This window comes from Camponotus vicinus, unplaced genomic scaffold (assembly GCF_025532165.1).
Source record: "Camponotus vicinus isolate PSW18456_S1 unplaced genomic scaffold, iyCamVici1.0 SCAF_9, whole genome shotgun sequence".
Taxonomy (NCBI): domain Eukaryota; kingdom Metazoa; phylum Arthropoda; class Insecta; order Hymenoptera; family Formicidae; genus Camponotus; species Camponotus vicinus.
In genome coordinates, this window is record NW_028141981.1 from 15,104,579 (window position 1) to 15,119,892 (window position 15,314).

Here is a 15,314-nt window from a genome sequence, read left to right on the forward strand (position 1 = left end):
TATATAAAAATATATTTATACTTTTAATATATAAATATGCTTTATATTTATATATTAATATATTATTTAATATATTAATATGCTTTATATGTTATATATTTAATTTACGTATATAATGTTCAGTTTGTCATTTTCTATAATTCTGCTTATATTCAATTTGCTATATATATATATATATATATATATATATATATATATATATATATATATATATATATCTGTGTGTGTGTGTATCTCTCTCTCTGTGTGCGTGTGCGTGCGCGTGCGTGTGACATAATGACAGATATCCTATCCTATTATAATTATACGCGTTGTCTCGTCGTTTCGATTATGTTTAACATAAACATATCTTTTGTTCTCAATAAAGATGAAATATTAATAAGGTTATATAAAATTACAACACACACAAAACACAAAGATAAAAGCAAAATCGTATGGATAAACAATCATGGAACTTGAAGAGTTTGCGAGTCTTCAGTTAGATAAACCGTTACCCGACGTGAGGGTATGTAATATATATCAATAAGATTTTAACATTTTCACATCTTTATTTATATACGTACGGATTTTGTTAAAAAATTTTTTATTACTAGCTAGAACATTTGAAAACTTTTTTCTCAGATATTAATGTTAATAACGTCCAGCGATTCAATATTTCACACTACAATTTTATTCAAATATCCTTATATAGAATGAAGAACAGTTGCGAAAGCACTCCTTGGATGCTAACTTGGAAAGGAGACCTATAGATAGAGCAATTCATATTCTTTTGTAAGTAGATTACACGTCTTAGATCTTAATCTAATTAAAAATATATTTAAAATAATTTTTTGTCAATTTTTGTAAAGATAAGTTTTTGATTTATACGATATTAATATTTAACTCCATAAAAAAAAATTATCATCATCATTATTTTTTTCATTACAAATGTTATTTTTATTATTTGTTAGAAGTCTTACATATCCTACATAACTCTTTTGTGTACGTGTGTAATGATTTTCATATTTTTTAGAAGTTAAAAGATTTTTATAATTTTGGGCGATATATAAAAATCTAATTTAAAATTCTAAGTTTATCATAAAATTTTATTCTTAAGTGCGTGAGAGCAGTTTCGCATACATCAACTTGTTGTTAAACCTTGATCGGAAATACGTAATCCGCTTCCGATTACCGAATCAAGGTCAACGCATTAATTAAGTCTCGCGAACCTGAGCATGATTTCAGAATAAAAAATATTTCTTCAATGATGCGGTAATTTCTGACGTAATTATATCTTTAAAAATCATATCCATTAATAATCATATCCACATCAAAAAAATCATCGAAATCTTCAGTTTAAATTTTTATAGATATTTAATTTTATGTGTATCGCACAATTTTTAACATTTCATTACAGGTACACACGATTGTAAATAAGCTTTCTTAAAGATATATATTATTCATAAAAAATTCCTAAAATAAAATAAGATCGTATCACATGTTTTTATTAAAAGTTTTTATATTTTTAATATCTAGCAAGATAATTCAAATCGGAATTTTTGAAATTAAACTGAGAATTTTAATTAATATGTTATTCTCTAGAAATACATTATAATTCGAATACTTTTCCTATGTTAAATCAATCCAAGATCGCGTTCTATTAATCGGAGCGTTTTCAGAACAGATTTTCGGAGAGAAGCGCGATTGAAAGATCCGCTCGTGGATGTTTTTTCCTGTGATACATCGTACCAGCGCATCGGATTGCAGGATGACGCGATCGTTAAATCATCCTTTGTGTCGCACACCGGGAATTACGCAACGACGACGCCCTCGGCGCATAATGCATACATAGAACATACATGCGTCGCGCGATGCATCACGACGTATCTTTTTACCACCCAGTACGTGGGTCGCATTCGTGTCGGCTCGACGTGACTCGGGCGCGTTCGTGCAGCATCGACGGCAAATCAGATACAATCGATAGCGTGGAAATCGCGGACGGAGAGAGGCTGCCTCACTTCACTCGCGTCCAGCTGTCATTCGTGTTCTCCGTATGTCGTGTCGCGTTCCTCGCGTGTCATGGGAGCGCGTGCCGTGTCCGCGTAGAGTAAGCCCACGACGATTGATCGATTCCCTCCGCGCGTACGCTGGCTGCGACATCGATGAATAAGATGCGCCTTGAAAATGTTGCAAGAGGGAGATGAAGTCCTGTACGAGATCGTGTCCGATCCGTAAGTAGTTAATTGACGACAAGTGTTATACGGTGCGGTGTTTCTCCGTCGCAACGAGAGCCTTGGACGCGTGATCAATCGTAGGTTCATCCTTACAATTAATCAGAGTTTGTCACCCTTCTTATCTCACGTTCCACGCGCGCGCGCACTCGTGCTCTCCTAAAAATAACGCGCGTTCGTTCAAGGAGCGTGCTGTCCTGTCGTAAACCACGCTAATTATAGTCCTTTAAAGAGATAGCCAAGGGAATGAGAGGTATTCCCCCGAGTATCGTAATGTCAGGAGTGATATACCAGGATTGTGAGAAGTTTACAGACCTCGAGATTTTTAGGTTAATTGATCTATAGATACGCATTTAAATTCGCTCTCCGCGAAGTTGTCTCGTTTTTTAAATATATTTATAGTTTGCAGTAGTAAATATAATAGATATTTTGGTACCTATTATTTACTATTATAAAAATATAACAACAGATACTTAGTGAAAATATGTAAAATATATAATAATAAATACTTAAGAAATAAAATAATAAATACTTAATAATAAATACTTAGGAATAATATATAATAGATACATTTAATATCTGTTATATTGATTTCTTTGATGTCGATTTTGGAAATTTGCAAAGAATTTTCACAAGCATTTTGATTGATATAATTGACAAAATAACTTAATCGATAACTTATGTTAATTGCCACAAGAAAGCAAAATTGTATTCATGTTGAATCACATTTCTTAAAATATTCTTTAAAATTCTCTTTCGATATCTCTTATAAATATTTGCTTTAGATGAGCTCATATGTAGTCAGAATTATATCTCAGAATGTTATTAGAGTAACTTTTTCTATTTCTTACTCATCATTTAAATTGAATGGATATTAGAAAATGTAAATTTGTCTGTTATAAAGTATAAAAAAATTTCTTTTTTTATATAAATAAAAAGTGCAATTTGCTAGACTCTGTTGCTTTCATCTCTCTTTCTTTCCATAAAATCAAAATATAAATCTTTTTAAATGCGAGAAAATCCAGGACTGAGGATAGCATGTCTACAATTATTATATTAACACTATTACTATATAATATAAAAATGAATGAAATATTGCAGAACCTATCTTTCATCATTGATGTTTCTTGAAAAAATATTGAAATTTTTTCAGGAAAGGAGAAGAGATCCAAAAACTTAGTGTTATACAAAATCTACCAAGTCTTTTAGCTACCGACACGCAATCATGTATGTCTCGAGTGGTACCTAAGATGCAGCAGTCTCTGGCTACTGCATCAACCGAGTTTCACATAGCAGCATCATCTACATTTAAAACAATTTTAGAGCAAAAGCTTGTCAGCCATAATGTTTTCAGTCAGACATTCCTTCAAAGTATATTAAATTCTCTGGAGAGTCGTGATCCAGGTAAACACATCTAATTGTTAATTAATTAAAATAACAATAATTATTTTATAGAATGTAAAATTTTACAATTAAGAATATTAAATATTATATTTTTATTTCCATTTCACTTTAATTCATTTTGATTATATGTGTCAATGTTAAAGTTATCTGTCACGCATGGTTGGAGACCTTACTGGATGTGATAGAGTTACTGCCGGTAGAAGTTGTAAGAGCACAGGTTTGTAAAGGCAATTTTTAGAAATCTATATTTTTATTTATATCAATATTCAATATTTTATTACATTTGGAGGGAAAAAGCATATGTTTTCACAATGTATTTAATGCATAAAATATATTTATGTCAATAAACAATTTTATAAATAAAGTGATGTATAAGAAAGTAAAGTAAAATACAATTATACATTTAGTTTGCAAATGAAAAATTAAGAAAGGAGCATTATACTAGCACTATAATTTAATTATTGAAACATTATCTAAATGTAATAAAATAGCTCTTTTTTTGAATGGATAGTAATAAAAATACTCTTACAGATTCTTCCATTGACTATAAGTAAAGGACAGTTGTCACAACCTATTTATTCCAGAATAACATGCAGCAGATTATTAGGAAAGATTTGTACACGATTTGATTCTGCTATGTGAGTATATACATTTATTTATATATTTGAATATATCTAACTTTCATGATTGTAACATATATAATAAAATGTACAAAATTTTTAAATAAAATAATATGTTTTTAAGACTATTTCCTATCAGTATTCATAAATTTTTATGTATCAGTTATTCATGTATTATTAATGGAATCAACTTAAATCATGTTCATTAAGCTATTATCTATTATTATATTCTTGTATATTATAAAAAAAGTGTTATTTAGAGATTTATATTTTTTGTATATATTTTTTTTATATATTTATTTATATTTAAATAATCTATAATTTGTTGCTTAATGTTTTATTCGATAAATAAGCATCCCATTATTTAATCATTAACATTATTAGGATACAAAAGGAAGTTCTACCAACGGTACACTCTCTCTGTCAGGATGTAAATAGTGATGTGCGCGCTAATATTTGTTTGCAATTACGTTTCGTTGCGGAGGGTCTCGGTGCTGAGTCTGTGAAACCTGCTTTACTACCATCTCTAGTAGAATTAGCAAGTGATGAAGAAAGCAATGTAAGATATGCCTCTGTACAGACAATAGTGTATTTACTACCTCATCTTCAGGAAGGTGAGTTTTATAATCAATGTTTTAAAGAGCTATTTCAGCTTTTAATGAATAAATTATATGAAATGAAAAAATATTTCTTGTAATAAACAGCAGGAATTAATTCAAACAAATTATTTATAGATACAATAAAAAATATAATAGCACCGCTTGTTAAAAAACTATGTGAAAATGCAGCTAAATCAGAAGACAATGTGATATGTATAATAGCTCAAGAATTGGGAAAACTTGTACTTGGCCTAGAAAGTAAGAGAAATCATTTTTGCATTTATATTGGCAGCGCGCAGTGCATGTTTAAATAATAATATTCAAGCAGAACGATAATGATAATTTAATAAACATAACATACTTAATCTTACTTCGTGAATTCCGCATGCAACAGTTCTCCGGATAATAATGATCTTATAATAATGATCACTTGTCAGTGCATCAAATGTCGTAAATAATGCATTTACATCATCTGGAGAGCTTGATACAAAAATAAATATTGCAGGCGGAATTCGCGAAGTAAGATTAAATATGTTATGCTCATTAAATTATCATAGTAATTGAATATACTTAAATATATGCTTAAAGATATATTTAAATATAATATAAATATGTGTATAATATAAAGACATATATAATTTTAGAATGCTTATCAACATCAGAGAAAACATGGTTCTTGAAATATTTTCAACAACTTGCACAGATGGGAATACCATCATTAAAGAAAGAAAAGCCGCAGTTTACATTTGTGAGTATCTAGTATTTTATATAATTTTATTAAATTTTATTTAAATATATCTTTTATTAAATTTTAAATAAATTTTCTATATATAATTATGTATATATATATATATATATATATATATATATATATATATATAATTATATATGTATATACATATATATCATAATACAATAGTACAATATGGTACAATAGATTACTGTGTAGTAATTAATATAGACATATATATTTATTGCAAATATATGAATTATAAATAACGTATTTTTATAAATTATTTTGTTTATGTAAATTGATTCCAAAGATATTGACATGTTATTCTTTAATTGTAACATATTCATATTTCATTTCAAATTTTTAGATTAGCAGCAATCCTACACAAGATGAAAGATATGTCGAATGCAGAAGACATTGTGCATTTAATTTGCCTGCAATGTTTATTTTTGTATCAAGCTCTCCAGATGATGTAAATGCATTACTTACGACATTTGATGCACTGGCAAGTGATCATTATTATATGGTCCGGAGAACTGTTGCGTGCGGAATTCACGAAGTAAGATTAAGTATGTTATGCTTATTAAATTATTATAGCAATATTGTATATATATAGTAAAGTAATAATTTGTAGGTGACGAAGGTTTTAGGATCAAAAAGTGCACGTATCAGAGGAAATTTAATAAAATTACTGAAAGATGACTCAGAGGAAGTACTTCAAGGTTTAATTCCTCATATAGGAATAACATTGGAATGTTTAGCTGAAAATCAAACTATTGGAACAGATAGAGTGGTAAATTAAATTTTATAACAGTTTGTAATTCAAGGTAATTTGTTTATTATATTAATTTATTGTATTATAGGATTCTACTCTGATGGAAATAGGTAAAGCCTTGTTAAAGTGTGAGGCCAAAGTTGCGGGTACATATAATTGGAGAATGGCGTCATTGATGCATGCGCAGCTAGAGATTTTACCTAAATGTTTTCCGAGTGATTTTATATACTCATACTTTGTGCCAATGGCTTTCTCCAGAATTTTGCATGCAGTGAGTTCATAACATTTCATTTTACTGAAAATATTGTAGATTTAATAAACAGTTTAAATTTAAAATTTTTAGCGACCGATACCGGTACGTCTTGCCGCAGGAATACTTTTTCTTGTTCTTTTACGATACAACATGAAACCTATACAAAGAGCGGAACTACGTAATAGAATCTTTACAGATTTAGCCAATAATCCTGATTGTTATGTCAGAATGATGTTTGTCCGTATGATGATCGAGGCGCTGGAAATCTTTTCTTCCGTTTATTTTAAGGAACATTTTTTCAATGTATTATTGAATCTGGCCGAAGATCCGGTAGCTAATATAAGAATGAAAGTAGTATCTTTACTACCACAACTAAAGAGTCAACTGTGGATACCAACTGATAAGAAATTACTGACATCATTAGAATCGGTTGTGAGGCACTTGGTTAATAATGAAAAGGATAAAGATGTATTATTTATCTTAAAAAATGTTACACAGAAATTAGACGAAATGGATGTCAAATATGAAGGCCAGAGTGTAAGTATAATTTTTAATAAATTAATGTGCAGATTATATGATATATATATATTTTTTTTTTTTTAATTTTTTGCTCAGTTAACAACAAAGCTTACCAAGCAAGACATAGAAGATGCCAAAAAGTTGGAAGAAGAAAAAAAGTTATCGGGTATAGGTGCAGGAAAGTCAGCGACTGGAACTATAGTAAAAAAAGGTATAAACATTCATTAATGTATTGTCTTTATTGATTAAATGTTATTATCAAAAGTTTAGATATTTATTTATGTATATTGTATTTATTATATCTGCAATTTAAAAAATTACGTTTATATAAAATATTTGTATAAACAGATCATTAATCTTTTTTTAACTTTAATAACATACTTTGTTCTATTCCATATATATAAAGTTATAAAAATATTATTATTAATTCATCACATTAATGAGAAATAAGTATGTCAAAGGTTTATATATTTATAAAATATTTATTCTTTTCAGGTTGGACAAGAACAGGAAGTGATAGTTCTACAAGAGGATTGTAAGTTCGAGATTAAATATATTAATTTATTAAATAAGATAAATATATAGAATAATATGTTTGTCAGAAATTATATTATTAATTATATTATTATTCGTTATTAAGTCGATGTATGTGCAATCTATGTTTCAGGCAATCAAAAGGTGAGCGTCCAGTGATGAATAATGAAGCATCATACGAAACAAAGTTGTTATTAATGAAATGTAAGCAATTTATATTATTTAATGATAACAGAAATTGGGAAGCGGAAAACCGTGTCCAAGTAATCCTGTCATCTGTGTTACAAGCCCAAGCCATTTTTTAAAGTACTAATTTTTGTTTTGTGTTAACTATTAAAGGGAGCAATTAAGTTAAATAAATTTTAGCTAAAATATTATTTTTTAAAATTTAATTGAATAAAAAAGGAGATTTGATAACAAAACTAATAATAATAACTTTGATTTTAACTTGTTTCAATTAAAATTTAATGTCTTGCAGATGGAGCTGCACCATCGCGCCAAACTGTTGAAAACTTAAAAACAAGGTAAGCAAAATTGAGTAAAACAGAGTATACTAATGCATGTTAAAAAATAACATAATTATTTATATTTATATTCAAATTGAAAAAATTTACAATTATATATAACAAATTTTATAAATGGCCAAAAATTTATCTAGTTTTATATTTTACTATATAAATAATTTTTCAATAATATGTATGTTATAATAAAAATTAACATTCTATTAATGTTAATCTTATAAAAAAAGTTTAATTGTAAGTTATGCCCGCTTTATATTTCTAACAGAATTCTACTAACACATCCTTGGGAAAGAGTAGGATATTTCAATTCGCATACTAACACGTCGCACCTTAATTTTGAGGACGGATCGTCTAATGATCATATCACGCAAAAGCTACAATGTAGCTGCTCCAAGTTGGCTGTATTCCAGGCTCTCTTGCAATTGCCGGATACGTGTGAGCAAGAATATAAGAGTAGCGATACTTTTCAATGCGGTTCGTATTATGATACTGACAACGATCGCGCAAAATTTCGAAAACAATCGATCCAAGCGAGCGAATATAACAACTCTTCCGCCCTTGCTTCGTCAAAGCCTTTTCTTTTATCACTTGTAAGAGAAGATAATAAGCAAGAATCGCAACAGCATTCCTTACTAACAGGGCGGGATTACTCGCATGAATTTCCTACTAACATCGGTGACAAGGATAGAGCGCCGAACTTTGCCGGTCTGCGAGCACTGACAGACGCAGCTCACTATAATTCCTGTTGGGCTTTTAGCTCCATGCCGGAAATACCCGTGATGCAGTCCGACGATGAATTCTTAGTGGACGCGGGTATCAGGATACCCGCGCAATTCTCCGCTTCGCCGAGCGCATCTAAAATTCCGCATTTGCAAGATTTTATCGCCACGAGGAGACGACCAAATAACAGCACGATTCGATCTAGACGAAACAGCGTGAATTTCGATAAGCCCAAGTTCAAGAGACATTCCTCTGTTGAATACGAAGATTGCATGAAACGTAGGACGAGTGAGAATGATGATCCGTCAATGAGAAGCACACCAACTTCGATAGATTATGAAGAAGGTTTGCGGCAGCGTAATATGTTGAAGGAAAATCTGAGCGACCAGCAGTCATCTAAGACTAAAAGATATTCCGCGCCGTACGGAAGAACTAGATTTGGATGGGACGCTAGCCAAGAGAGATCTCTGGACGAAAAATTTAAGAGAAATTCTTTGATACTCGATAAGGACAAATTGAAATTTGCTAGCTCCAAGTGCGTGCTAGATCGCACGAAACGTCATTCTACAAATTTTAGCTTGAAGCTACCCGACTCTAAAGAAACGAAGCAAAACGTAAAACGCCACAGTCTAGAGGATCACACAACGGTACGTCGAACTATAAAAGGATACTTTTCGACATTGGATGTGAACCATAATCAAGGTCTTAGCAAAATCCCTTTGAGAAACATCGAGTCTCGTAGCAGAACTGCGCCCGCTACCAGAGCGTCCAGCCCCGTACACGTGGAGTCGCGATTGAGATTCGACGTCGAGAACTGTGATGACATTCGAAGTTCTACTAGCGACAGACATTTAAGTAGATTTAGCTCGAGTGATGAGGAAGTCGACAAATTATGTAGGATGCTACTACATTCTCAAACAAAAAATGTAATAGCACAGAGTAGCGCAAGCGGAACACCAAGAGGAAGGTACCCTATTCATTTGTTAATGAAGAAACTATAAAACGGTATTATTCTTTCTGTTATGTATCTCTTGCATAATTTCTATATAACTCTTTCATGACTGCATTTAGCGACCATATGTTGATTTTCATATGCAGATTTTCAAACTCATTTACAACGGGAAATATTGATTGACGATAATACATAGCTGTTTTGAAATTTTTTTGCGAAATTTATAATTGAATATAAATTTTATTTTATGTGATTAATTTTTTAGCATCACAAACATAACGTTGTCGCAAATAAACAGATAATTTCGTAATATTCAATATCCATATTGTAAACCACGATATTATTTACGATATTAATGTTTTTATTTATTTTTTAAATTGTAAAGTATACACGTACCGTTGTATACTCTCTCTACCATCTTCTCAAATCTAAAATCACATATCTTAATGTAGAATATCATCAATATAATTCTGATTCTGAAATAAGAGATTCTAAGAGAAATCGCAAATTTTACAAATATTAAAATTATCTAGGAAGTTATGGCCATATAAAAATTATTTTGAGAATATATACAAACTTTAATTGCATATTGACATTAATGAAATTAAATTTGCAACGTATAATAATTTTATGTACATGCTAATTATATTAACATATCAGTTATTGCCATTGTTTCTAATTCACGCTCTAAAACAGGGTATATTTTTATAATTCGTTTGTAAAAGTTCGTTGTAAAAGTTTGTGTACAGTAGAGTTTGCATTATTCACTTAATGTAATGCAGATATCTGTAACTTATCGTTTTATTTTCTATTTATGTAACAGAATATTTTCTACTCGATTAATAATATTTAAAATTATAGTATAAAATGATTTTTTAAAAGTCTTGATATTTTATCTAATTTTTTTTATTCATAGCTTGAAATTTAATTACATAATTAATTATATAATAACTTTGGGAAGTGTTGATTGGCGATAAAAGATGAGTTTTATTAAGAATGTTTAGGCTTATACAAAATTAATTGTCCATGAAATGGCCCTATGTACTTATATGAGATAATATTATAATATTGAGTTTTTTAGTATTTTTTATTATTTGCTGAATCAAATTATGAAGAGAAAAACATGCACGCTTATTTCGAGAAAGACTGTTTTTTAGATTTTGCGATTTAAAATTATAGAATAAAAAAAGTGAGAGGGAGATATTTCGTTTATATTTTACTTCAGAGATACATATTTAATAATATTGGCCTCTAACACAGTAAGGCTATAATTTCTAATTGCTAATAGTATTAAAAATGGTTGTTATTAAGAAAATGAGTTAATTCTAGATCTTAGGATAAAACATTACTAAATGAAAATATTAGATTTATTCTAATAGCGAGCGCTAGAATCTAGTCTGCATAGATATAGTCTATGAGAGATCTGGAAAGTTATAGTCATGATTTGAGATTTGAGGAAAAAATCGTTATTTTTTTTTAGTTCACACTTATGCTATTAGCTCTATATATATAGAGTTGATAGCATAAAAATAAACTAACAAAAATAACTTTATTTTATACATATATATAATATAGTAGATTAATAGATAAATATTTATACACATACGTACATGTAATCTTTATTGATTTTAATCAAAATTGCATTTGAATCTCAATTAAAGATCTGATATATAGGAACATATTATTAAAAATCTGATATATATTATTATTTTCATGTTTCAGTATAGCTGCTGTTGTTAATAAATTATTTAAGTTAATTATTATTTATGTAAAAGATTAAGGAAAGGCTAAGTTGTATAATATAGTTAAAAGCTCATTTCTATACAAATCAATTATAATTCTTTACAAGAAAAAGAGTTGTTATTTGACATTAAATTATCTTATTTATAAAGAACTAATTATCTGAATATAAGTTTAGTTCAATTCATAGATCTCAAATTATGACTAAATTTTCCTCCAATATAATAATACATATACATTCAGAGTGTCCCATTAATGATGAATATTTTTGGAACGATGCAAAGTATATCATTTTTTTTCTGTTTTTCAAATATATGGTTTATTGGAATCCTTTTAAGAATCGAGACAAGATTTATATTAATATGTATTTTCGAGTTGTCACACTGATATAATTTTTTTAAGTTAGCATTTTTTTGCATAAGAACTTCTGTATACACAAATCACTAATTTTAACGAGGTTCTAAATAAATAAAATTTATATTTTAATTTTAGTAACACATGCTACATTTTTCCATCAAAAAAGCATCTTCTTACACAACAGAAAAGGTTCCATTAAGCCATAAGTTTAAAAAAGAAGAAAATCTACTTTGCATTTTTATAAAAATGTAAACTTCTAATATTTTTATTGGAGCCTCTTATAATGAAGAAACATATATGCATCTAGAGCATTTAAATAATTGTTTTTAATTTTTTCGTTGCTTTGTCTGTTTTATTCATGTATATATAAGTTAAGAAATACACTGCAACCTTGAAAGAGTAGATCATACAGGGCTCTGATATACTCCAATGAGATTAATTACTCTTATTCTTGTTCTGGTCAAGGTCGTAAAAGATATCATTTCACATGATTACTCGCGAGATTTTGAACATATTTTCTCTATCACCGTAAGAGAGTATTGCGCCTGCAGTTTTCTGCAATTGAAAGTGGCTTAATACATAGAAAAAAAGATATATTCTCACAATAATATATACTCGCAGTATATATTATTGTGAGGTTTCAGTGTAAATGCTATGTCTCAATGAAAAAAATAAATAACTTTTAAAGACAAGAAAAAAAAATAAAAATTATAAAAGATATAAAAAAGATAAAATTTTAAATTGTATACTGAAATCTCTCAAAAGTATAATTCCTCTAAGAAGAATTGCATTCCTTTCACGATTAAGACATTTTGGGATAATATGAATAGTGCAAACGATCCAACCGCACAATAATGTCTTTTGTAGCTCTGAATATAATGAATATATCAGAGCTTCGCATGATCTATTCTTGAGAACTTCTAGTGTATAAGATATTCATAAATTCGATATTTTAATAAGTCTTGAGTTTTTAAATATACTTGGTTGAAAAACATTTTTAAACCAAAGAGAGTTGTTAATGATATATAACGATGTACAAAGTTTTGAAGGCATTATATATACTAGTATATACAAAATATCTTAAAAAAGATATGCTATATTGTTTTTTCGCATTAAAAATTAATAATTTAATGATTGAGATAATAATTTTTTTATTTAATATTAATGGAATTATTATGTTTTATGTAATTTATTATTATATTCTGAATGTATAACAATAGATAATTTTTTTATTTCTTTAAATTTTTAGTTTTTCCTTAGGTAAATTAAAAGTTAATTTAAATTAAAGGTTCTCTAATTTATTGCACTATTTGATTCAAGAGAACATTTCATATTTTGCAGTTTAAATTCTCTTACAAAAAAATTTGATTTTTTCTTTTTTTTCTTCTCTTTTTCTTTTTTTTTTAAGTATAATCTCTTTTATATCTTTTTTAATATTTTGTGTATATTGTATATTTGAATGTATACTGTGTGTGTGTGTCTACACACACACACACACACACACACATTATATTACTTTATTGAACTTTATAGTATACAAGTGCCATTTGAATTTATTAAAAAAATTAGTATATAAAGCATTCTCTGAATATATATTGTGGACAAGTGGAAAACGGATTGAAAAGTTTCATTTATGTGCATATTTTATTATGTAATATATATATACGCCATTATATAGTGTAGTGATCAAAATTTATAGTAATATTACGATAAGTTATAGTAATGTTACGACAGCGACGATTGTTTAATTATATGCGATTTATAATTTATATTATATATAAAATTATCTTATGATTATTTTTTCATTGTTCTTTTTATGCACAAATATCTAATGCAAAATTGTTAGTTATATGCAAACAAAAACCAAAACTTGCAGTATTTTGATTTTTAAAATATAACACTTATGGGTATATTATATAATATATTACGAAATTCCGTAAAAATGAAAAGAATATGGAAAGAATACAATTTATTTTTCTCAAATAAATATTGATATATTAATTTGATATTATATATACACTATATGTTACACCATAGACATAAATATTACAAATTATTTTGATACTATGACATTTTTTTGGCACAACTAAATGTAACTATGCGGCTTGTAGTTCGATTAAGTTTATAAATAATAGAAGATATAAACAGTAACGACGATTACATAGAACACCAATATTATTAATGTGCGTATATTCTCACATGTTTAAGATATAAAAATATTTTTCACAATCTAATTTTTGTGCTCCAAATTCTCATTATGATCTATTTTTATGCAAACGAAAATACATTCACTGTTTTAGAAAATTTTCATATATGAAAAACTTACAATTTAGGAAAATATTGTTACAAATTGTATATTTACATATACAATAAGGAGGGAGAAAGAGAAAAAGCAACGATATGGAGACTAATATATATGGAGATAAGCAAGTTAGTTTGATCGAAGATTGTACTTGAATAGTAAAAGGATCAAAATGTGTGTAGAGGTAATGCGATTTTGTGTTTAATCTGCTTAAAAATACTGCTATTTATTTTTATAAAGATATATAAAGTTATAAATTAACTTTTGTGCCAGAAATAAATAGAGGTAATTATATATATGTATGTATAGAGTAAAAGTTTACGCACTGTTATATTGTTTCTGTATATGGAGGAGAATGATATATTAAGAGAATGTAATACATGTTATCCGTTTTATATATATATGTATATATATTTTTTATTTTACGTTTCTTTCGTCTTTATTAATAAACTTATATTTTTTGCGAGATCGCGTGACTTTTCTTCTAATTAATCATGTAAATTGTCTTATTTCAAGCGTTAACTATTCTACATTAGAAGAGAAGTAAACTGTGATGACAAAAAAAGCTTATTGAATAAAAAAAAGAAAATATTCAAGTTATATATTAACGAATATACATATGGAATCGAATATATTTGTGAAACAATATTTTTATTACTTATATTACTCCTATAAAAATAAGAAATATTCGAAATTGTATTTTTGTGAAGTATATCTGTAATAAAAATATAGTTAAATGCGAGAGAAATAAAGATCGGAGCTATGGATTATTAACAATTGTCAACAATATTGTGAACATGCTTTAATATATTACATGCTATATCATTAATAAACCAAAAAGAAGTCTTGTTGAATATTTGATTTATAAAATTTCTATCTACATAGCTTTATATAAAGCTTGTTTCTTTTTTCCTTTATTAATATTTAGTAGATTAGAGAAATTAATTCCTTATAAATCTCTCCCAAGTTTTTAAAAACTATAAATAATATTTTTTTTATATGTAACTTATTATTATTACAATCACATATTTTAATGCATAAATTTTCGCAATTTTAGATACGATATATAAATATA

At 27.8% G+C, this 15,314-nt stretch overlaps 1 protein-coding gene across 5 annotated transcripts; it reads left to right on the top strand.

Annotated features, from left to right (window-relative positions):
• The first annotated feature begins 225 nt into the window (after positions 1 to 225).
• Positions 226 to 15,093, top strand: LOC145976993 (serine/threonine-protein phosphatase 4 regulatory subunit 4). 5 transcript variants are annotated; one of them, XM_083108602.1, is made up of 18 exons: positions 226 to 505; positions 692 to 771; positions 3,364 to 3,614; positions 3,758 to 3,831; positions 4,146 to 4,252; positions 4,619 to 4,848; positions 4,969 to 5,091; positions 5,478 to 5,581; positions 5,934 to 6,125; positions 6,201 to 6,359; positions 6,430 to 6,612; positions 6,685 to 7,131; positions 7,210 to 7,324; positions 7,609 to 7,648; positions 7,781 to 7,851; positions 8,126 to 8,171; positions 8,434 to 9,893; positions 14,271 to 15,093. In XM_083108602.1, the coding sequence occupies exons 1-17, from the start codon at positions 449 to 451 to the stop codon at positions 9,887 to 9,889; spliced, it is 3,735 nt and encodes a 1,244-aa protein (XP_082964728.1). In that variant the 5' UTR covers positions 226 to 448; the 3' UTR covers positions 9,890 to 9,893; positions 14,271 to 15,093. The 5 variants fall into 5 exon arrangements, with proteins under 5 accessions (XP_082964728.1, XP_082964726.1, XP_082964731.1 ...); XM_083108600.1 differs by having other exon boundaries at positions 8,434 to 15,093; XM_083108605.1 differs by having other exon boundaries at positions 229 to 505; positions 8,926 to 15,093.
• Positions 15,094 to 15,314: the final 221 nt, after the last annotated feature.